Source organism: Rhamphochromis sp. 'chilingali' (assembly GCF_963969265.1).
Source record: "Rhamphochromis sp. 'chilingali' genome assembly, chromosome: 11".
Classification (NCBI taxonomy): Eukaryota; Metazoa; Chordata; class Actinopteri; order Cichliformes; family Cichlidae; genus Rhamphochromis; species Rhamphochromis sp. 'chilingali'.
In genome coordinates this window covers 19,914,789-19,938,269 of record NC_137938.1, presented here as the reverse complement: position 1 = coordinate 19,938,269, position 23,481 = coordinate 19,914,789, and the positions used below count along the sequence as shown (strand labels likewise).

General features: G+C 39.7%; 2 protein-coding genes across 5 annotated transcripts; both read right to left on the bottom strand.

Moving 5' to 3' along the window:
* Nucleotides 1–8,475: 8,475 nt before the first annotated feature.
* macc1 (MET transcriptional regulator MACC1) lies at nucleotides 8,476–14,702 on the bottom strand (the record flags this gene model as incomplete). Of its 3 annotated transcripts, none has more annotated exons than XM_080896604.1 (5): nucleotides 8,476–9,944; nucleotides 10,031–10,219; nucleotides 10,840–12,887; nucleotides 12,976–13,098; nucleotides 14,569–14,702. In XM_080896604.1, the coding sequence occupies 4 exons, from the start codon at nucleotides 13,088–13,090 to the stop codon at nucleotides 9,741–9,743; spliced, it is 2,556 nt and encodes an 851-aa protein (XP_080752730.1). In that variant the 3' UTR covers nucleotides 8,476–9,740. The 3 variants fall into 3 exon arrangements, with proteins under 3 accessions (XP_080752730.1, XP_080752731.1, XP_080752729.1); XM_080896605.1 differs by lacking the exon at nucleotides 14,569–14,702 and adding an exon at nucleotides 14,429–14,460; XM_080896603.1 differs by lacking the exon at nucleotides 14,569–14,702 and having other exon boundaries at nucleotides 12,976–13,108.
* A 5,666-nt stretch (nucleotides 14,703–20,368) lies between these two features.
* Nucleotides 20,369–23,130, bottom strand: sp8b (sp8 transcription factor b). Of its 2 annotated transcripts, none has more exons than XM_080896350.1 (2): nucleotides 22,976–23,130; nucleotides 20,369–22,498 (listed from the first exon to the last, which is right to left on the bottom strand). In XM_080896350.1, exons 1-2 carry the CDS (start codon nucleotides 22,994–22,996, stop codon nucleotides 21,161–21,163), a joined length of 1,359 nt encoding a protein of 452 aa, XP_080752476.1. In that variant the 5' UTR covers nucleotides 22,997–23,130; the 3' UTR covers nucleotides 20,369–21,160. The 2 variants fall into 2 exon arrangements, with proteins under 2 accessions (XP_080752476.1, XP_080752477.1); XM_080896351.1 differs by lacking the exon at nucleotides 22,976–23,130 and adding an exon at nucleotides 22,693–22,969.
* Between the last annotated feature and the right edge of the window lie 351 nt (nucleotides 23,131–23,481).

Sequence of the window (23,481 nt, the reverse complement as noted above, 5' to 3'; positions counted from 1 at the left end):
GGAGTGTCCTCCACTTCATATTTCATGAATGCAAAATATACATGAAAAGAAAAACAGACATGTTAAATTTTACATGGACATAATAGACATATATGACTGATTTATTTCCCGCTCAGACACTGAAAAATAACATTCATACAACTTAACTACAGCATTTCTTTCCAGAAACAGTGTAATTACTTGATAATAAACAGACCCAGCTCTCCTCAAATTTTACTGGATTTTTATCTGCTGGTGAAAAAGCTACAAATCTTGAATAGGTAAATGCCTTTGATCTCTGATTATTTTTCCCCCAATTTTGTCTCAACTATCTTGACAACAACAAAAAAAACATGTCACATTGCTGATGCTTTATGACTCTAGAGAACATAAATTAACCTCTCAGTCAAATATGTTTCCATAAAAATACTCAAAAAAAAAATGTGGGACAAACTCTACAAAGCACAACAGCATAAAAAATGGGCTTTCTTGCAAAACCTTTACAGTAAATTGAGGTATCTGTGGAATGAGCATGAGTATTTTTATTGGAGCGCTCCCATATCCAGAAGTGCTCTGAAGGTGCATGTTGGCTCACAATCATGCTGTCAGTAAAAAAATAAGAAAAAATGTAACTGATTTGACACCCCCCCCCCCCCCCCCCCCCCACACACACACACACACACCATTAACTCATTCACTGCCAGCCATTGGCAGTGAATGAGTTAAACCCATTGACTCATTCACTGCCATTGACGGCTATAGACGTCAATGGCAGTGAATGAGTTAAAGTGTAATCGGTCTTTGTATGAAATAAAGTAATTTAATGTTAGAAATGTAACAGCTGCATCTTTATCTCTGGCTTCAAGCCCATTAAAACAACACTGGCAGAGCACAGGCTGGACGACAACATAACATGGCATGTCACTGAGACTTGCAGTAAGTTAAGTGATGAGGGTGGCTCTTCGCTCTAACCACACGTGCTGTGGGGACTCCCACCACAACTCCAATTAATAAAGCCTCTATGAGGAGAGATGAGGTCAAACAGAGTGCTCCAGCTGCACATGAGAAAGAACACTTTAAAGAGGGATGATAGGCAGGGATGCGGGGGTGGTGGTGGCGGTGGAGTGATCAGGACCAAAGACGCAAAGGAAAGCATCATATCCAGCGCCAAAAACAACAGAGGAGGGGTGTGAAGGGTGTCAGACAGACAGACAGACAGACAGACAGACAGACAGATAGATAGATAGATAGATAGATAGATAGATAGATAGATAGATAGATAGATAGATAGATAGATAGATAGATAGATAGATAGATAGATAGATAGATAGATAGATAGATAGATAGATAGATAGACTCATCCCTCTATGACAGTATCATTAGGTGGCTTTCAACCAGTGGGCACCAATAAATTCAGACTCCCAGGGAAGCCTTTGGAAGTAGACACTAACTCTCCCCTGAACCGCAGCTGTGTTCCCATCTCCTCCAGATTTCTGCTCACCTCTGCTCCTCCCCATGTGTCAGTTAAGGGCGACCTCCTCCTCCTCCTCCTCCTCGTTCTTTAGGCAGACCAATCTGTCAGGACCCAATAGGCTACCCTTCCAGCTATGTTGTTTTTGGAATAGTAGCCCTTCAGCCCCACTTGTTCTCCCTCTTGGTTGACAGAAATTAGTCAAGAGGACACTATTCTGTGACAGATTTATCCCCCATCCCTTATCTCCATTGAATAGTAGATAGCAGGTTTTGTGTTGCTGGTGTTTTGTTTTGGGTTTTTTTTTCTCATGATGTGTTAACTCATCAATGTGGAAGTTGTGTGGTCATGATGGCCACCCAGCTAGTTTCAAGATGTGAAGTTTGACTTCAAGTTAGGTATGAAAATGTTATCTGACTAGACTTTCCAATACATAACCAACAGTCATGGCAGAAGTATGAGCTTCATTTGGATGATGAGGGCTTGCTTGTTGTTGTAATATGTAGACATCTGCAGCTTAAAACTGCTCTTACCATCTGCTAGATTTTTTGAAGTCGTAAAACAGAGATGAAAAAAGGAATATGTACCATGCAACCACCGGCAGTTGTGACATTAAATAGGCTTTTACTGTAGTTAAAAACACCTTGCAGTAATCAGGTATAATATTATTTTGATTTCTTCTAGGCTTCTGAATTTCAGTGGAAATTATTATCTGTTTTACTCCAGCATGATAATTGGACTACTCTGCAGAGGCTTTGAGTCAGCAGCTCAAGCAGGTCATCCACTAATAAGAAGGTTGGTGGTGCAACTGCTGGCTGCTCCAGTCTGAAAGTTAATCCTTGGCCAAGAGACCAGACCCAAAGTTGCTCTTTGCATCCATTGGTGTGTGAATGTTAGATAGAGAAGCACTAAGGTCTAGAGAAAAGTTCTTGTGTAAATGAGGCATGTCGTATAAACCTCTATGTGTTCAAGTAGACTATAAAAGTAAAGAATGGGTCAATTTGCCATTTTACCACTACAGTTAAAATGTTGTCAGGGATATTGGTCAAACGTACGCAAAAGTCAAGTCATGAAATGACTCAGAAAACCTTTCATGATCTATTTACTTTCATGATCTATTTACTTACAGGCAATCCTGTGCCTCATATACTGTATAATTATAAGACCACTTCATCCAGTAAGACCTGAACAGTAACCCTGAACTGTTCAGGTCTCACCGTCTGTTGTTGTGATTTGGCACTACATCATTACATAAATAAAACATAATTGAATTAAACAACTTAATTTAAATGGAAACATTAAAAAACTGCTAAATTGTTATTTTTTTAACCTAAACATTGTAATCCCATGAATCTTTGGGCTGATAGGTGCTGAACTTTGTGTGTTGTACATACTTTAAGCAAGAATTTACTTGTAGTTTCAGTATTTAAAAAAAGTTTATTAGTAATTAGCAGTTTCACCAAAGTCCATCCTGCTTCAATGCTCTCACATTTGGTTGTCACAACCTTTTTTTTTCTTTTCCACTGCATTAATTATCACATGACCACTCAGGTTTATACATACTAAGGGCAAAATTTCCTGGAGTTGCACATTGGGAATCACAGCCCTCAATAAAACAGTTACAAGTAACCACCTACAACAACACAATAGTACTGTTGCATTCACTGATTAAAACCCCCCCCCCAAAAAAAAACAAACCAATTGTGCGATTACTTCAGAACAAGTTTTATGTACTTTAAAAAGTTACTAATTCATAAAACATCCCTGCAGGTACTTCAAAGGCCTTTAAAGCCCTTGTAAAAGAAATACCCCAGGTCTGACGAATGAATGGAGCCATGATGTAAAAATCACAAACCTATTAAGAAGAAAAAACACTACTAGAGTTTCAGTAGTGATATGCTCACTGTCAAAATCTTATGCCACAATCCTGCACATTCCCATGTCTCATTCCCAGCTCTCCTCCATCTGGTTTGTACATTATCGATGGAGTGGGAGTGTCACAGTTGGTACGTCAGCCCCGTCAGCAGATACACGCTCTGCACCTCCTCCACACCGTCATGGTACACCTGACAAAACCTAATGCATGATAGGATGTGATCACATCAGCAAAAATAAACCAGTCTGCTAACTAGGGAGCAGAAAGAGAAACACTTTGCCACCATCCCCTTGAAGGCAAAGCAATTGTGCTAAATTGAGGACTTTGGTTTGAGTTGCAGATGCGGATGTTTATAAATAGCAGAGCGGGTTTATTTGTGTGTTCTAAATTTCCTCAGTTTTTATCTCAGGGTTCTGGCATGATGAAACTAGGGTTCTGCAAAGTTGCTTGATGGAAAAAGTGAGAGTGAGAGCAAATAAAGTGTCCAAGGATGTGGATGGCGATTACTCACAAAGCCTCTCTGAACACTGCCAAACACTTCAGGTTGTTTTTTTTCCCAGTGAGTCATTTGGTAACAGAGCTTCCTCCATCCCAGCGGTGGTCATGGGAAGAGGCTCCGAGCGGGGCTGTTAGTCAGAAGAAAGACATTGATCTCCGGGCAACAATCGACACCTTGTAAAATGCTTGTGCACTGCAAATCTGCTAAAACTGGAAACTACAGACCTTTCCAAATCTGTAAAACTGCAACCATCTCTGTTTTGTATTAGGGATTTGAAGACTTTTGTTTTCGCTCATGTTATGCAATGGTACAGGATGCATGTTAAATGCAGCTATAAAATTTCTGTGTTGGTGAGAATAGAAACAGCTGAATTATTGTGTCTCTTATTGCTGTTGAACCTAAACCGATACACCTCTGATTTTCTACCATCATTTTTTATTGTAGATATTCTTTTAGTGGTTTTGTTTTTGTTTCTCTAATATATGGAGTCCAGCTATGGTGCAGGTTGCTGTGGTCTCGGCACTTCATCATGCTCTGAGTGACTATAACACTGGTGATAAATGAAGTGCAGCCAAAGAAACTGTAAACCCATGTTTTTCTGCTGACTTTTTCTAATTGCTGAACTTTCTCCTCTTTCACATCATCTATTACCAAATTATTAGAGTCTAATCTGAAAGTGGTGGAGAGCAGGGGACAGTGGGGGCTGGAGAGAAGGAGTGGGAGACACCACTGCTACCTTTGCAGCGTGCATAAATCACCAGGCTAATAAATTGAAAGCTAAATGACTTCTTGCCCTCAACATATATCATGGACGCAAACCAAATGAAGCCTTATATACCCTGGAGGACAGAGGAATGCTTCTGTTCATAACAGTGATTTGTGGATAGCTCCCATGGCTGCTGGCTTCAGAGAGTCACACTCTGTGGACTCTGAGCATGCCCACTTATAACAGCAGGGATACTTGTTGAGATTTTTTTTTGTTGAGTTAAAAATAGGAACAATCCAAACTGCTTGCAGGTCAGAACAAGATGCAGGCATTGGAGTATAAAGGTGCATTACTGCGCATGCTTTATTTGTCTTCCTGAGAGAGTTTCAGAATGTTGATGAGTTATTATTATTCCCTAAACGGAAATAAGACATAATTAACACATAATTTAGGATATTATTTTTATTTATTTATTACAAGAGTGCTGTTAGGTAACGACATGTCAGAGCTACGTAGAATGAGGAACTTGGTCAATGCAACAGTGCCACCCACTGGACTGGACTGGAAGTGTCGGTTTGAACGAATAGATAAAGTTTTCCTTGTCAGTCAACATTACATAATATTCACAACAGTAGAAAACTATGAATGTTAGCAAAGGGAAAAGCTAAAATGCATTTAAAATGTGATTTTTTTGTCCAATACAGCACATATCCCAGAGGACTCCAACGTTTAAGGAGCTAGATAAATCATCTGTATCTGTCAGTAAAAGGAAGATTTAGTGTTGACAAGCGCAGAAATGCTCTCTTGATCTTGTTCTGCTCGGCTTTATCGGCTTTTAACTGTGAAGGAATGAAATATAAGGTAGTGCATTTTCTCCTTAATGAATGTGAAGGCAGCATAAATGGTCACACACCATAAGATCTGAGGGCAGGTAGAGGATACTCAACTGTAATAATGACTCAGTTAATTCATCATCCAAATGTACATGGAAAAAAAAATTAATAGGCCAAAGGTTTCCTTGGCAGATAGTTGGGAAAAGAGAAAAAGCAACAAGCAATGAAGAATTTTTTATCTCCCTGGTCAGAAATAATATTATGCCAACGTCTCCTTAATCCCACGCAGATCAGCGGAGCAGACTGAGCAGCTGAGATGAGCGTTGCTTGTGGGATCTCATGCTCATCACTGCAATGATGAACAGGGTTAAAATCTGCAGTGGGCTTTGGCTCTAGTGAAATGAGAGGAAATATATGAATGTGTGCTGTACAAACATAACCTGAACGTAGCAGAACAAGCCTCCCCTGTGCTTAGATTGATGATGAGAGCTTAAAGTTTTAAGGGGTGCAGTTGGTACAAGTGTGGGAACATTTTCAGTGTCTCATTTTGTTCTCAACTACAACTCCAAGGAGCTTAACACCGTCTTCCTTGACACAGTTGAAAATGTTCTGACTTATGAGCAGGACTTTGCACAGAGTTTTGGCCAGGGTGTCAGTGACAAAGACTTCTTGATGTGCTGATATCTAATGAGAAGCACTTAGTAGCTCCTGTGGGCTCTGAGTTTTGAGTGAAACAAAGCAGAAGACGGTGTGAATGATCGGGGCAAATTACTGGAACAAAGTCTCATTTTATGGATCATAAACTGTAGTTTTATTGTCGGCCTGCAGTTAATTCATAGGAGAAGTATGAGCTAGTTTGCAAACATAAGAAAAAGACTCTGACGTGCATCGATTTGAATGCTATAAACTGTTATCTGCACTGTCACACTGCTGCTATAAAAGACTCCCAAAACAAAAGTGGTCACATCGTGTTAGCTTCAAAGTTTAACGCCTCAGCGCACCTTAAAAACAGGGACTCGAAAACACACTGTCCATTTTCAAACTGGAACACTTTAATTGTTGAATCACTTCACTGTGATAGAATCAGCACAGACTTTACAACATTTCCTGTTGAGACACCAAATCTGAAGCACATCCTTCACTATTAAATGACTAAAAAATGTCTATAAAAAGCATTTGTTATCCAATATATATATATGTGTGTATATAATAAAGACTAAACCACTATATTATTTCACAGTTTTGCATATTTTTAGCCCTGTTTAAGTTCTGTAGGGCTCATTTGTAATTGGTACACTCTGAATGCATCTACTTCCTATATTAATTGGATGAGTCATTCTGTGTCCTGAACACATCACATTAGTCAATAACTAGTATGTTTATGGATATTTAATTACAAATGTTTCATTATAGCTCACATTATTGCTTTTTTAAAAGGATCGAATGCTTGAACCCAAGGATCGTGGAGATAATCTCACAGAGAAATCATTTCTCTGGACCTACCAGTGGTTATTATGACTAAAACAGGGAACCTTTTGTCCCATTTCCTAATGAAGGATGAAGTGTGCACAGAGCAGCGCTTTAAAAATAGCCGTGGGGATCAAATATTCTGGTCTTCTCAAAATAAGCATGTCAAATTTAAAATGTGTTACTAAACCTTTAGTTCTATCTGGGGCCATTCTTGTCTCTGGGGATAATTTGAGTGTTTTTCTATGAAGAATTTGACTGTTTTTCAAATATGCTGTGAGTTTTGATTTCCTCACTGTCCCACTGTCTTGGTGATTTGACCTGAATGAATGTTTTTTTCTTTTTTTAGAAGAAACAACAAAGTTTGATTAATCTTAAAGAAAAAGCTTCTTTTCTATGAAGTGGTAGCACTACTGAAAATGGGGGATAAGGCTTGTGTGGTGTTACTATGAAAAATAATCTGATGCATACAAAAGTAGGCTGTGTGGTTTCACTTTTCACCATCAGAGGTGCCGTAATTCTTTGTGCCACAGATTCAATAAGCTGCTGGAAACATTCCTCAGAGATTTGGGTCCATATTGACATGATAGCATTACACAGTTCCTGCAGATCTGTCAGCTGCACATCCGTGATGGTGATTGTGGAGTCTAGTTGAAAACAGTGAGCTCATGGTTGTGTTGAAGAAGCCAGTTTGAGATGATCTTTGCTTTGAGATGTGGCAAGATATGGTTATCCATCTGGAAGCAGCCATCAAAAGATGAGAACATTGTGGTCATAAAAGGATGGTGCTTTGTTATTTGACCTCATCAAAAACTCAGACTCATGAGACCAGGCAACATTTTTCCAGTCTTCTATTGTTCAGTTTTAGTGACCCCTTGTGTAGCCATAGTTTCTTGTTTTTAGCTGACGGCGTCTTCTACGGTAGCCCATCTGCTTCTATGTTGTGCTTTCATAGATGCTAACTACCATGCTACATTAAAAGTCTCTTAAATCATCTTTCTTCCCCATTCTGGTGCTCAGTTTGAACTTCAGCAGGTCATCTTGACCATGTCTACATGTTGAAATGCATTAAGTTGCTGCCTTGTGATTGTCTGCAATAGATATTTGTGTCTTTTGTTCCTAATGTTACCTGTAACATTTGTCCTGCTAAATTAATATTATGCAGGTTTATCAGTCCTTAGAAAAAGCATTGTTGCATCTTATACAATCACCTCAGCACTTCACTCTGCTGCCTGATACCACTTTCCTGTCTTGATTTACTTTTCCCGCACTGTAATCAGTGAGCAAAAGGAAAGTCAATTCAGCGTTCTCTGCTCTCTGTTTAACTGAGAACTGGCACATAATGCTTTCGACTGAAACTAGCTTAAACAAACAGGTAAAAGCAAACAGCAAGAGAAGATCAATGGAAAACACTGACACACAAGATGTGTCGTTTGACTTCATTAAAACTGGAAAAACAGGAGACACATATAAGCTTTGAAGTATTCAAATATTGTTAAAATATCTATCTTTATCTGTCTGTCTATTTTCATCACTGGGATGCACAAAGACCTTACTGTTATGATGCAATCATCGGAGTTCTGTACCTGTATATTAAAACAAAAGATGATCACAATAGATTTATATATTTTTATATTTATTCACATCTTATTCTTCTTTCTTTTTTTCTTTTTTCTTTTTACATACAACGTGGTATCAAAGACTGAAGGCAGTGTGTACTGTACATGGCACCACTCTCCATTTGACAAAAAAACCCAACATTACATTATGAATTATGAACACACTGCAATTACAATGTATACATTATAAAAGTACTGTTTTTGTGCATGTCTAAAATATTACATTACATTAGAAAAATAGCACTAATATTTAAGAAAACAACAGTTTAAGTTACATTATAGTAGCTCCTTAACAGTTTATTTACTGCCATCAAGGTACTTTGACTTTGGTCGTGCGTTTTTATTTTCAGCACGCAGACCTAACACTTCATTCACGGACTCAGAAATGCAACCCTAGATTTCTTTCTTTTCTTTTTTTTGCAACAGTGTTCACATTTATCGGTTTCATGCAGCTACTTTACATTATATTACAGAAAAGCCTTAAACTTTTTTTAAACTCCACTGATACAAACACTTAGAGGAGCCTTGCTGTGGATCCTGTTTCAGAGAACTCACCAATTATTGGTTACAATAACTATGCAAAAACTGTTGGTGGAAGCGTCTTGAAAGGTGTAGAAACAGCACATGTATTGGGAATGTATTTTTAATAATACAAATTTGTGTAAAATTACCTTTCGACTGAAAGGCAATGGAATAAAAAGACAAACAAATAAAGCAGAAGGAGTCCTGAGGCACTCTGCTGGTTAGAATTTTGGAAACATTTATAGAAAAGTTATAGAAAGATGACATAGTTGGAGGAAAAAACAAAAAACCCTTTTCGCATATCAACGATAGAGGATGGATTTGTGTAACTGTAATATTATTTTTTGTAAATAATTTTAACCAACAGAGTGCCTCTGGACTCATTCTGCTTTTATTTAGTTGTTTTAACTGACTCATGAGCAGCTTTTATCTTTTATCTGACAAATAATTACACATCAGGAGCATTGTTAATACCCAGGACACCTGATGGTAGTTGGCTAACCTCATGGAGATTTGACAGAAGGAAAATTAACTTTAACGACATGTGGCATTTCACTATAACAGACATCACACTTTAATTTTCTCATATTTTTCTCAACAGTGTGTTAGCTGTTCTAATATATAATGTAGCTGTGTGAGTTCTAATGCTCTGTGCAGAAAATGAACATCGAGACAAAGTAAGCAAAGCCACAAGACAACCAGAAAAGATATGTAACATGACCTCACCACCTTGTAACAAAAGATGTTTTGATTGCTGGAAGAGGAGGTTTAGGCTTTTGGGTAAGCAGAGGCTCGAAAGACATCGAGGCAGTTCACTGTGACGAGCACACCGGTCAGGTGCCTCCAATGTCTCGTGGCAGGGTTTTTCATTTTGTCCAGGGCCAGGTGCAGATCCTGGATTAGGTCCTTGTAGCTATCTCCATAGCGAAGACTCCAGGAGTACAGAAAGTCATAGGCAGGCTTCCACATTGACTGAAACAGAACACATCGTTATTCTTTTTTTAATTGTCAGATGTGAAACTTCGAATAACTTTCCTAAAACAAAACATTTAACTGACCTGGGGACCGACTTCACCGTTCTTCCCTCGATGTGGTGCTTCATGCGTAGCTATTTGTGTGCTTGAGAACTTTCCCATTTTCTCAGCGAGCTCCCGCCATCGAATTCCCAGTTCCACGGCGGTGGACAGAATGACAGTGTTCTGTATGACCTGGGCAACAAGACTCACTGAATCCATCCTCAGCAGGCCCTTGACAACCATATTAAAAATACAAATTAGCTATAATGAAAGCAATTAGAGAGTACAGTGTGAGGCAAAGCAGAGGGGATTTTAAAGGAATAGTTCATCCCAAAGCTGTCAGGTAAAGGAAGCCTGCAGCGACCTAATGTTGCTCAGGTGAGCGGAGGGGGATGTAGTTCCAGGTCGGGTAGATCCATGCTGACTTTTTCACAGTGTGAAGTCTGTAGTTTTTAGACAGAAAATAGTTCCAACATCAAATGAGGTTTGTGGATTTTTTTTGTAATTAGGTCACATTTTTCCGGAAATAGGACTTAAATGCAAATTTCTGGTGGATTTTTTTGCCTGCTAGTTCATGACGTTAAAGAGAAGAAAAGTCTTTATAGCTAGTAACTCAAAGATTAGTCAACATACAAAGACAAAAAAAAACATATATTGATAAACTGTATTATAGACCAGAGGAAAAACACAAACACTCAGCATTGATCTAAGATAAGGCAGCATGAGTATTAGGCAGCCACTATAGCTGCTAACCTGACACTGGGGAACGTGACATCGGGATGAACCTAGCATGTTGCAAGCATAATGAAAATGGACCAAAAACAAGGCCACTATTTACTTCCTGTACTTACAACGATGAGTTCATGCAGAAACTTCCTGCCCCTCACAGTGTGGCAGTCTTCCTTCAGCTTCTCCAGAATGCACGCCACTTTATCGGGCTCAGTTTCAGCATGCCTCCGTATGAGTGCGTCCTGAGGCAGCTTGGTATACCCTAAAGCATCTGCAAAACATCTCCAGCTGGTAATGTGCTCGGTGACCAGTGTCTGGATGGCAGAGTACATGTAAGTAAGTTTCTTAAAGGGCTTCGTCATGTTCTCCAGAAGGACTTCTGTGGTCACTTCAATGTCATAGAAGTCCATCACCTGGTCCCTAGTTATGAGTTTGATGTTTTTGCAGTGAATCAAACCAGTCTTCCCTCGGAGGAATCCGATATACCACTCTTTGACTTTTGAGTTTCCCACAGACTTAACTGGATTTCTGGAAAGGAGAGCCACTGTGTCACCCTTGAAGTACTCCAGGAGATATTCTACACGTGGCTGACGAAAGACAGACTTTAGGGCCACACCGTAGCACTGCAAGTTCACAGGCCTGTCTGTGAATTCTGGTAAATTTGAATGACATTCCTCAGTGATGGGAATAGGTTTTATCATTTTGACCGGCCTTTCTATCTGTCTGGTCGCTCGCTTTTCTGATCTGATGGGTGCAGCAGGAGGGGAAGGCACCTGAAAATCTGCAATAGCTGAACTGTTTGATTCCTTCACTTGTAAATCTAGTTTAAAAGGGGTCATGTCTGCATTACCAGAACTAGATAATGCAATGGGCAGATGCAAAACTGTCCCTATTTTCAGCTGACTTTCTCTCACTTCTTTCAGTTTGTCTTCAGCTTTGATTTTAAACATCGAGTCAGTAATGCCGACTTCAACATGAAGGTTGCTGAGCTTGTCTGGTTTAAAGCGATGTTTTCCCCAAAGTTGCAGCACAACAGGAGGCAGGTATTTGTTGCCTCTGCAGATATCAGAAAACGGGAGCTTTGGTGGAACGTCCTCATGGCAACAGACAACTATCACGATCTTAAATGATGGGTGGATGTATCTGGGACCATAAACTGCGACAGTGATTTTGCGGTCAAGGTAATCCCAGACTGATGTAGCAGGGGACTGCAGTGCAGAGGCCTCTGCAACTGCAATCACAAAAAAGTGTGTCTTCAGATCCTGGAGCTTCAACTGCATCGTATTCTTGTGAACGTAACAGTCATTCAATCTGTTGTAAGGGCCTGTTCTTTTGTTGGACACCAGCCCGTATAAAGTGGTCATCACCTGACTTGAATCATCACTCTTCACCTCTCCTGACAGTTTCATCTCCAGGGACAAAGTTTCCTTTGTGTTGATGTTGCTGAGAACCACCTCAACGAGGGGACTCATGGTTGTCATGTAGTTGTTGTTGAGTCCAGGGGGAGGATTTAGCACTGCTTTGAGTGTAACTTCCTGGACTTCTCCAGGAGGAACATGTCCTTCTGGTATATGGATGGTAATTCCTGACTCCGGTAACTGTACTGAGCCACCAGCGTGGCCAATCTTGCAGATAACTTGAAAGTTAGTGGCCTGGGTCTGAGCCCATCCAGGGCTCTGGCTAATCACATTCAGGTCCAGGCATGAGCGTGTTAGCTGCCTATGGCTCAGCCAAGCCATTTTATAGGCCTCTCTGTCATTCTTTAGCCACTCAAAATCTGGACTCAGCACCGGCACGGGAGGTGCGAAGGTGTTCTCCTGTCTCAGCACCTTTCTTTCTATATCATCCATGATGTGTGAAGTACTCCTCCATCTCCCAGACTTGTTGCTGATGTTCTGTCTGCTCTCCAGAAAGTTGCTCACGTTGCCTTCATCGGAAGAAGTGCTGATGGCATCGTCGTTACTTGTGTACTGATGCCCTTTATGGTCTTCATGTAAATCTGATGAATCAAAACTATGCTTGTCTGTGCCGATGTGTACAATATCTTCTAAGAAAGGGTTTGACGCAGATATCTTGTTCCAAAAAGGATTTTTAGTCGGAGATGAAAGTGAAACGTTTGACTGCAAAAATGTCCAGTCAGAGTTTTGTGTCTGTCCTGACACGAGCCCACCTGTGAAAATTGAGATGGGGGTTAACATTATTACCACATGTTCAAATTCAAAGCACAGGTCACTTAAGCTTGAAACTGAGCTTTTTACCATTCAAGTTATTGCTGGGTGGGGCGCTGTCAGTCAGATCAATCAGGGTGCCCTCGGATTTACTCCGCATGAGACTCCCAACACGACGGAAGGACCTGGTTCTTCCAGCTGCCATATTTTCATCTGTAAACATAAACATGGATTCATTATTTTGGGGCGTAATTACATTACTCCTCAAACAATATAATAGGAATCCCAGTGCAAATCAGCTGCTCATCAGAAAATGAACAGCAATCAGATGACAATTAAGTCACTACTAAAGCGAAATATTTATAAACATTTGAATATTTGCTTTTTTTTTTCAAACAAAACAAGAAATAATCTGGAACTAAGGATATAATAATCAAGCTATACAATTTAATTATGAAGATAATAACTAAGAAATACCTTGGTATTAGAGGATGCTTTTAGCTGGATGATATTAGACTGAAATGTAAATAACAGCTTAATAACAAAAGCAAATGTTTGCTGTAAGGCAAAGACAGTTAAAAAGAGTATGGTACTGTTAAAAAAATATAACCTCTGTGCAAGAAAATTATAATTTCTGTGTAAATATTTGGAATTAAAAAGTTCTTGGCACTTGTTTCCATATTATTACATCTAGTTATTATCCCATTATACACATTTCTGTCTAATATAATTCTGCTGAAAACCATGCTTGATCTCAAACTCTAACTTGGTAATTAAACGCTAATTAAATTGTATTATGTAGCTACTGTCTCTTTATTTCCACAATATTACCCCACTATTAAGACTTTATTAATGGGATACCATTATTTTACTTCCAGTTTGGATTTAATATAAAAGCAAGTGGCAGCCCTACAAATATCTGTAAATATAGATGAATTTGAAAGTGTTGTGACAGGTGGCAACAACCTTCACAATAAAAGTAAAGCTACAGCTTTGTTCTGTCTCACAGGTGTTTCGTCAGGCAGAATGGGCCCCAGGGTTTCGGCGGAGCTTCAGTCTGTTACAGAAAGCTGCTCCAAACTGTCTGAACTCTTCAGTTTGTTACTTGTTTGCGTAAAATGACACTACCCATTCAATAGTTGTCACAGTGAGTCAGTCATTAATAATGTGGTTTCTTACACCAGTGCACAAAAACAGGTTGGTCTTGTCAAGCCTATGACACACTAGTCACTTCACAAAGAGCTTCTTCCTATGATCAAAGTCCAGTCCTATTGTACTACAGACCGTGTATTTTCCGAAGAAACACTGCTTTACTTGATCTGCATTGCATTTCCTTTCCATTATTATTCGAGGCTGAGCAAACAGCTCCAATTAAATTCACGCGAACATTATTTTTTCCCCTCTGATCAGATGAAAACACTATCAAGCAAATCTTTGATTCATTCACAATCCGATCAGAAACACTTTAACACAAAGTCCCTCAGCTCCAGCTTCTCTAAACACATCTACAACATCAAGACACGCGTCACTGCCATTTTCGCACCTGAACAGGTGTAGACTTCACTGAGTAGCGACAAAGTCATAAAGTCTAACGCCTCGGCTGTTCATCTGAGTGCTCCTAATATTAACACCAAGACGAAAAACTATTAGATACGAGACAAAGAAATCAAAGTTTGATCTAACCGTCAGCACGAGATGTTTGTAGATTTCCTTCAGCTCTTTGGCTAGAAAAGAGGTCAATCCAGTATCATCAGCGCTGCTTTTTAGGGCGTGAAAACGAGAACCCCGACCTCCTCACGTCACAGCTTCTTCTTAGTCTATTTGCCTTTGGCCACTAAGCATTTTGGGACTGGAAGTTTAAATTATTACCGGAATCCCGGAGGAGGAGTGGCCTTAGGTAGACAGTGCCTACAATATCCACAATGCAACACAGTGTTTACGCACGCATGAAACTGAGCGATACTCGTGGTTTCGATGTAAGTGTGACTTGACTGATAAGCGCTATAGGGGTTGCAAAAACATATTAGACAGGCTGGTGCACCGACATGAAATAAGGTTAATTTACACAGCCTGAAGAAGCATAACTGGTTTTATGTATTTATATATATATATTATATATATATATTTTTTGTACATGGTTGCAACGCGTGAAAGTCACGCAGTGTATAGTTAAGCCAAAAACAACAGAAAAACCTACCATTTCTCTTGCTTCTCAGTTTACTGAATGTGTTTGCTGTTTTTTCATGGTCTTCACTGTGGCATTTTATCGCTGCATTTCGAGTAACAACATAAAAGGAGCTTAATCGTTAGCACAAACTTAAGGATAAGTTACAGTGTAACTTACACTGATGATTTAGCGCTCATATAAAAAAAGATAAGGGCAGAGCTCGGTAGTAGACGTGTATGTAAGTTACAACTTGAGGAATCTTCCGGCTGTTATTGTTGTTGTTACTGAATATCCTGCTAAAGCTGAAATGTTCCTTCAGAACTGTTCGACTGGCCTGTGGTCTCTGATGTAAGCTCTTTCATCCTCAAGCAATTCTCCAGGAATGCAATAAGCACTCTTGAGTAGATTATGACACTGGAAGTAAAAAAAGAAACGGCCTTTGGTTGCTGTAGCTTGGATTTCGCTGTGGGTAATAATCATCTGCTGATACAGAGTGTATAGGTCTAAGTAGCAAGCATTTGCAAACCTGTTATATATAGCATATTCATGCTATATATTCATGTTTCTATTTTACTGAAATGTAGTGCATTCTCCTTCATATATGGTGACTCAAAACTGCCCATCGGTGTGAATAGTTGTCTGTCTGCACAAAACAAAAAAACTTTGCACAGATTAACTTGGTAACCTGTCCAGAGTGTACCACACCTCTTGTCCTATGGTAGCTGGAATGGGCAACCCTGAATTAGACAAGTGGAAGAAAACAGATGGATGGATGTTGTACAATATATTTATGTTTTTTGTTTGTTTGTTTTCACTTTGAGGCTTTCTTGTTCTTCAGTGTAACCAGTGGCTTGCATCATGTTGTTAACTCTTGGTATTTACATTAATAAAGGTATTAATGTAAATGTAGAGACCTTGACAGTGGCACTCCTACCTTCTTGTTCTTAACTTGGATGTTGGGAAGTTGTGCAATTTTGTTGTCTTCTTTGGTCTTTCAGGCCTTTTGATGTTGTTGAGCTGGCCAGTGCATTCCTTTGTTGTATGATTGTTGATTTGGCCCCTCCTAAAGTTTCGGCTGCCAATCGGGTTGGTTTACTTTGTTTTTTCAATCTAATTATTGTCTTTTTCACTATCACCAACATCTCTTTGCACACTCTATTAAGAGCTCCAGTGAAAAGATACAAAATACAGGTTCAACAGGAATCAACTCCAGATCTTTTATCTGCTTAATCTGTGATGAAATCAGGAAACAGGTTTGAGCTGCATGCTTGTCAGTCAATAGTCCAATTATTTTTAAGCCTGTTAAAATTGAGGACTGTGTACAGAAATAGCTGCGGTTCCTAAACAGCAATACTTAAAACCCCTTGAATTAAAACGCAAAGACCGCCGTTCAATCGCATCTGGGGCTTTTTGGCAAAAAAAATAATAATTGTCCAAAATATATGGACGAAAAAGTCTGTAGCCTACACTGCCTGCAAAGGTCTTCACTGGGCATTTTACAATCTGTAGTTTCTCAAGAGTCTTTTCATTTGGAATATATATTTAGCTTGATTGTGTGACACGGTTAATTTAAGATACTTGAGTTTAGAAATCCGAATTAAAGTGGATGTCTAATGTTTACAATATCGTGCCACTTGATGGAGCCATTTCTCTACCGTACAACTGGTGAGCCAGCGTGTGTTGTTTCAAACAATGAAGTTGGGTAAAGTTGTTTTTATGTTGATGTTTTTAATGATCCAAAACTGCTCTGATGAGATTATATGAAACACAAATCTGTGATTTTCAAGGTTTAGGTAAATAGTGGTTGTAAGAGAAAAATAAAGCTAATTAAATTATTTTCAAGCATGAAGTATTGAAATACAGGGAGTAACAGATTTGAAAAGGTACATGACTTCCAATCTGGCATTTTCTTTTTAAAAGCCAGTAATTGCTGTCCAATGACAGTAAAGACGAAGCTTTGGTTAAGTTTTTTATGGAAGTTTCGCCATTTGATTACAAGAAAAAATGGAGGGTTGTGGCTCAGATCTCACTTATGGCTCAAATGTTCATTAAGTAGAAATGAAAAACGTCAAATCAAGAACCTTGTCTGTACTATAGGTGATCATTCCTATTTCTCTAAAGTTGTACATACTTTTGTCTGTTTCTGGAAAACAGAAATTTACCTTACAGATAAAATATTATTTCTCATTCACTCATCTATCTATCTATCTATCTATCTATCTATCTATCTATCTATCTATCTATCTATCTATCTATCTATCTATCTATCTATCTATCTATCTATCTATCTATCTATCTATCTATCTATCTATCTATCTATCTATCTATCTATCTATCTATCTATCTATCTATCTATCTATCCTCCAAAAGATTTGGCTTTAGATTCATTAAACAACCCTAAAATCATAAATCGATGCTAATTTTTAGCATCATTGGCATAATATTATTTCTTTCCTGTTTTCTAGGTAACCGGATCAACGATAAACTTGGCTGCCAACACACTGTGTGCTCTGACCATAGCTGTTATTGTGGCCTTCATCCACAGTTGGCAGGCCCATCCTCTTCATCCTGGCATGCGTGCACTTCCTGTGGCCAGCTTAATTCAAATGAGGCCAGCGGTGGGACGTTCCTCTGAGGACCACGCGATGCAACAACAGTCTAGTAAGGTGCTAATGGTATGACAACACGGAGTGGTGCACTGAAACGTTTGGCTGAGATGAGTCTCTCATATTAACTGATCACTTTTTGGCTGGTTAGATTATTTTGGAGGCGGCTTTTAAAACTACAAGCCTGTTGTGTTCTGACTGAAATGTTTAAAACGATTTTAATAAAAAAAAAAATGAAGATGCATCACTTTATAAACTTAACTTGCAGTAATATGGTAAGCCACAAATACAATGCTGGACTAATTAAAAATTAGTTATTATTATGATATTATTTTTTTAAAACTCAGTTTTAGGTTTACTTTATTTGAATCATGAAGTCTTTTCACCCTAAATGAGCCAGAATTTAAAAAACAAACAAAAAATGTTCTACATTTTATGCTTAAAGGGAAATTTGACTGCCTAAACATTTATTAAGCAGACCAGCTACATATAAATCAGCTACAAAATCTTTGGTTAAAGCTGTGTAAGTGCTGTAATATCTCTATATTCAAATCCCACATGCCAAAGCACTTTGGGGATTCATGAACTCAGTAAAAGCAGGATATATCATTTGTGCACTCCTCTGTTTCATTTTTCTTTCATCCTTGGACCACAGTAGAGCAACTTTATTTGTATGAAAATGTGCAAATGAGTGTGGAAGTATTTAAAAATAATATTGAAAAGCAGATGAAACTGAGTCTGTTTGCTATTGTGAGTCTTTTTCAGATCATGTCAGCAAAACACCTGGAGACTGTGAGCTTGATGTACCCAGAAAATATCCAGTCACTCTGATGAGCTTTCCTCGTGTACTGCTAAACGGAGCAGCTGTGAGTGTAAGGACTTTATTTTTTTAATGATCACTTTAACCTTGTTTACAAGTACAAAGTATGTTTAGGAGTCTTACAACTGTCCGAGTCAAAACTTTGTCTGAAGATTCAGTAACACTTCACGAGGACGAGGTGGGTAAACTTACAAAAGCGCATAATCCATTATTAGACGATTAGCTGAAATCAGAGGCTAAACTTTTAATCAGGTCTGGCATCAACAATTATAAATGTAACCATGCTTTAATATCAGATATGATTATATATCAGAATTGCTTAAGGCATCGCAATATGCTTTCTACGAAGTGAAAAGAAATCCGAGCTTTAAATCTGATCAGGATGATCCAGGGCTGGTCTTTAAATACTGTCGGTTGAGCAGAATAGCGCTGGATGGCGCTACAGAGCTTTAAATTCAAAGCCTCCTTTCTGAAGTTTAGAGATTAAGCTGTTTCTCAGAGATCCGAAGGAAAAAAAAACTCAGAATAATTCAGTTTTTATTATATTAGTTTCCCTACGCATCACTTTTTATTTTTTGTAAAACAGTTTAGAAGATGGGAAATGTTACGTCAGTGCGCACTCTGTATGTTACAATCGGCTCTTAAAATTTGACGCCTTAAACCCAGAAACCAGAAAGAGAAAAAAGAAAAAGAAAGACAGACGGTCTCTATTTTCAGCTGTAATGACATGAAATACGATGTTCAACTAAATGAAATAAAAGTCTCTGTGTTAGGCAAGTAAAGTAAATGAGCACATCTGAATGGAAAAGTCCACAGATTTCTTGTGCTTTTGCTTCGAATCTTGATTTTAAGTAATTTTCTGACTTGAAATGAGGTCAAATTAAGTCCAGCCTGAAGGGAAACAAAACTTTCCGCAGAAGAACGCGCGCTGTCCTCATTAGACGATCTAAATGTTTACACACAAAAATAAATAACGTAGGCACTCAACCTGCTGTGCATTTATTAGTAACATTTACAAAAACGGAAGAAAAACGAGTGTTTTAAGAATGACCAGTGAGAAGGAAAAACCTGAGGATGAAAATATACTGGAGATTTGGATGGAAATAAAGAATGAAACAAAGAAGAATAGTAGCCTAGTGATAAATACAAAATAAAAATGCTAATTACAGTGTGTTGCTGCGAGTATTTACTATACGCAAATTAACTCATCATAAACCGTGGTTTAATGGTAAAGCCGCGTCCTCAGAAAAGTTAAGAGGCTGAATTTTTCTGCTTAACAGATTTTTTTAAACGATAATGACTTATTTCAAGCTAAATAGATTTCTTTTTAAATAACACTGAATTTTCTCCCCGTTTCTAAATAATTGTTACATTTTATTATTGAAATTTAAATTAAGCTGCGAGCAAGGGCCTGGTGTTGCTGGAGGCCGTTACGGAGATCACGAAACTCAACAGTTTTTCACATTAATAGCAAACACACGGACTTGTAATGTAACATGAAGGCAAAGTGTAATTTATGAGTTTCTTTTAGGCGTTTACATTTTTTTTAATGACTCAGCAATCCGACAAACTGAGTCGATCAGGTGCTTCTGATTTCATACTGACTTTATTGAGTGGCTCACATAAAAAGCCATTCTCGGAGTAAGAGAGAGAAGGAGAGAGAGAGAGAGAGAGAAAGAAAAAAATATCATTGTAAAATTAAAATCACTTTACAACATGCTTACTTAAATTAAACGAGTGGGTAAACAGTAAATGATTTCAAAACTTTACAAATAAATTCGAAGTGCGCCTAATGATAGATCCCTAAATACAAGAAAAAGTCGTGGTTAAATATAACTCCCCACAATACATTTTATATCATATCAAAGAAAATCCAAGTACATTTCCGTATATTTTCAAATATTTACTAGAGTCCATATACAGCTAGAAATACCTATACAAAATCGTCTCCTGGACAAATACATTGCTCACCTTTACACTGGGCTGTAATTATTCTAACCTACATTTGTAATTATATACAACACATTTTGCAGCGAAGTCTAAGTAACCTCAACAGGCCTAGTGATAAAGTTGGCGCATAGTGTAGGCTGCGAAGAGAATAGCAGTGATATATATATATATATATATATATATATATATATGTATATATATATATATATATATATATATATATATATATATATATATATATATATATATATATATATATATATATATATATATAAAAACCTGCTCTTCCTTTATCACTTTATTTAATGGGATCATCACTCCCGTGTCTCACCGCCATACTCTACAGGTATTTGTTCCTATCGAGCAGTCCATCCACATTGACAGCAACAGATTCCCCTGCTCGATAATAAAGTGCCAGTGTTTGGTTTTCAACAATATGCATGATAGCAGTTGCTCAACTTTTTCAGGCCCTACAATTTTGACAGCAGTGTTTTCTGTCTTTCGCGTCTTATACCGGACAAATAAAACATCAGGCGTATTCAGGATCGGGCTGCAAAAGAAAAACAGTAAGAAACATAAAAAGTTTTGATCGTGCCTTCCCACAGTGTGTCACACATCATTAAATGACAATGATGATGCACCAAAGTATGTCCACTTTCATGTCCTCTCGGACAATTCCATCACGACACTTTGCTGTTTTACAGTTTTCACTTCACTGGGGGAGTTTTTTTTTTAGAGCCCGTTCATGCCTACTCCCTGGGCAGACTCAGGTGGGTGCAACAGGTCTGGGGAATGGCATGGAGGGCTTCCCGGTGCACTGTGCTCGCTGTCGGTATCACTCCCCCTCTTCCCTCCGCTGCCCCCGGAGCCAGAGCCGGCAGATCCCCCGGCGCTGTGAGTTTTTACGTGTTTACTCAGGTGATCGCTACGCATAAATCTCTTGTTGCACACCGGACAAGCGAATCGCTTCTCCCCTGTGTGTGTGCGTAAATGTCGCTGGAGCTCGTCGGAGCGAGTGAACCTTTTTCCGCAAAAGAGCCAGTTGCACACAAACGGCCTCTCGCCTGTGTGCCACCTCAAATGCGCCTTTAGGTGCGAGGTTTTCCCGTAAACCTTCCCACAGCCTGGAATGTGACAGCTGTGGAGACCTTTCCTCCGGAGGCTGGCGCCCGCCGGTCCCAGTCTCTCCGCCTCCTGGCAGTTTGGACAGTCGCAGGTGGCTCTTCCCGAGTACCGCCGGGCAGATGACCTCGGAGACCCCGCTAAAGACGCAGGTGGACCCCCGGAGAGCATAGTCCCTCCTGCCCCGGTTAAAGGAGAGGGGCTTGTGTCGGGATAAGAGGATAACACCGGCTTGAAACCGTCCATCAGGTGTTGGCCGGTTGTCAACAGGTGTGGAGATGGACTTGTACTGAAAGCAGAGTGACTTAAACTCGAGTAATCAGAGTTATATCCGCCCAGGGGAGAGTGCAAGGAGGTCTGGAGTCCACCGGAATGTAAGGACGTCTGTATTGCTGCTCCGTTAGGGTTCTGAACGTCAATCCATCCCGCTCCCACATCCCACCATGCAGAGGCTCCGGTGGTACCAACGTCTCCCGTGGGGATCCCGGGATGAGACGATTTGAACCAGGACTCGTAAGGATGCGCAACGCTCATCCTCGGATAGATGCCCTGCAAACTGTCCACTGAGGTGTGCACTTTTGAGATGAAGACCGGCTGGTGGCTGGACTCTTGAGAGCTGCTCGACACGGACGCTTGGAAAACCGAATAATCGTTTCCAAAGTGTGAACTAGACGAGGTACCGGACGTGAGGGAAAAGGCACTGGATCCGGTGGAGCTGTTGGTGCCAAAAGAGTCCGAGATGCCAGATCCATTACGCGATACCCCGAAACCGGGCAGGCCGGATCCGAGACTGCAGCTACTCGCAGCGGCTCTTTTCCACGGGTGGAAACCTTTTCCAAATGACGAGGAGTTATCCGAAATTGTCGACGGTGAAGGGCTCGGACTCCCTATTTTGTTACATGTTGCAGCTAACATGGCTAAAGGAGTCGATCCTAACCTCGGCTCCTCCTGAAAGGACAAGAAAATATGTAAGCGACTTACAAGTTCCACAGATTAATTACAGGCATTTTAATGCATTCTTTTCGGATCGGGAAATAGCGTTCAAGTAGAAACAGTTTCCCTGTTTTTCAGCAGACGACTAATAAGCTGTATTTTTGTTTAAGTTTTGGTAATCAACAGAGAAGATTATCTTGATTTCCTACCTGGATGAACAGAAAGTAGACAAGTGAAATGCGTCAGACGGCGCTTACAAATGCATGCCAAACGGGACAGCAGGGAAAACATGCGTGTTTTGAGCGCCGATGACAGCCAAACTCAGCCTATATGCAGTTTACAGAGCCTCGTCTTTATCATACAAACCGCTTGCTGGAAATATAACCAACGCACTGGCTTTGCTGCTACTTTGCGACCGATGTAAGTTTAATCCCCCTCCGCAGGACAATGACAAGAACTAATTAAACCAGTAAGAAAGTCCTTTAGACTCACCCCTAGAAGTGAAGTTGCCATCACACAAAAACACAGCCCTCCTCAGAGGATCTTTTTATATTTATGAATCAGAGCACTGTTTTTTTAGAGGTGTGCAATACAATGATGTGTTCCGCCCATTCTTCCACAATTGTAGGCTCCTCTCCGGCTTTGAAGTGCCGCTGTGACACGGGCGACCAATCAGCGGCTTCGTCCCGTCGCACTGCCACATACTACCGTGAGGTCATCAATAGAGCGCCTCAGACAGCTCTCCACTCCCCCACCGCCACCCTCCCACCTCCCCTCCCTCATCCACCCCACCGCCCCCTCCATAATAAAAGACAGCGGAAGGAAGGTAAAGTTAAATGAGAGTGAATTGGGAAGGAGGTATTAGGGGGCCACTTACTGAAATTTTTACAGAACATCACATTCCATAAATTTAAAGAAGGAGGAATGATGACCCGTGTCTGGCGATGTGGGATGCTGCGTAGTAAATAAAAAGCTTGGCAAATTATTCGCCATCGCCT

Coding starts and splice junctions, on each gene's coding strand:
- sp8b (XM_080896350.1), bottom strand. CDS start 22,996: ATGGCAACTTCACTTCTAGGG. Junction 22,499..22,975: donor TGGCAACTTCACTTCTAGGG/GTGAGTCTAAAG, acceptor TTGTCCTTTCAG/GAGGAGCCGAGGTTAGGATC.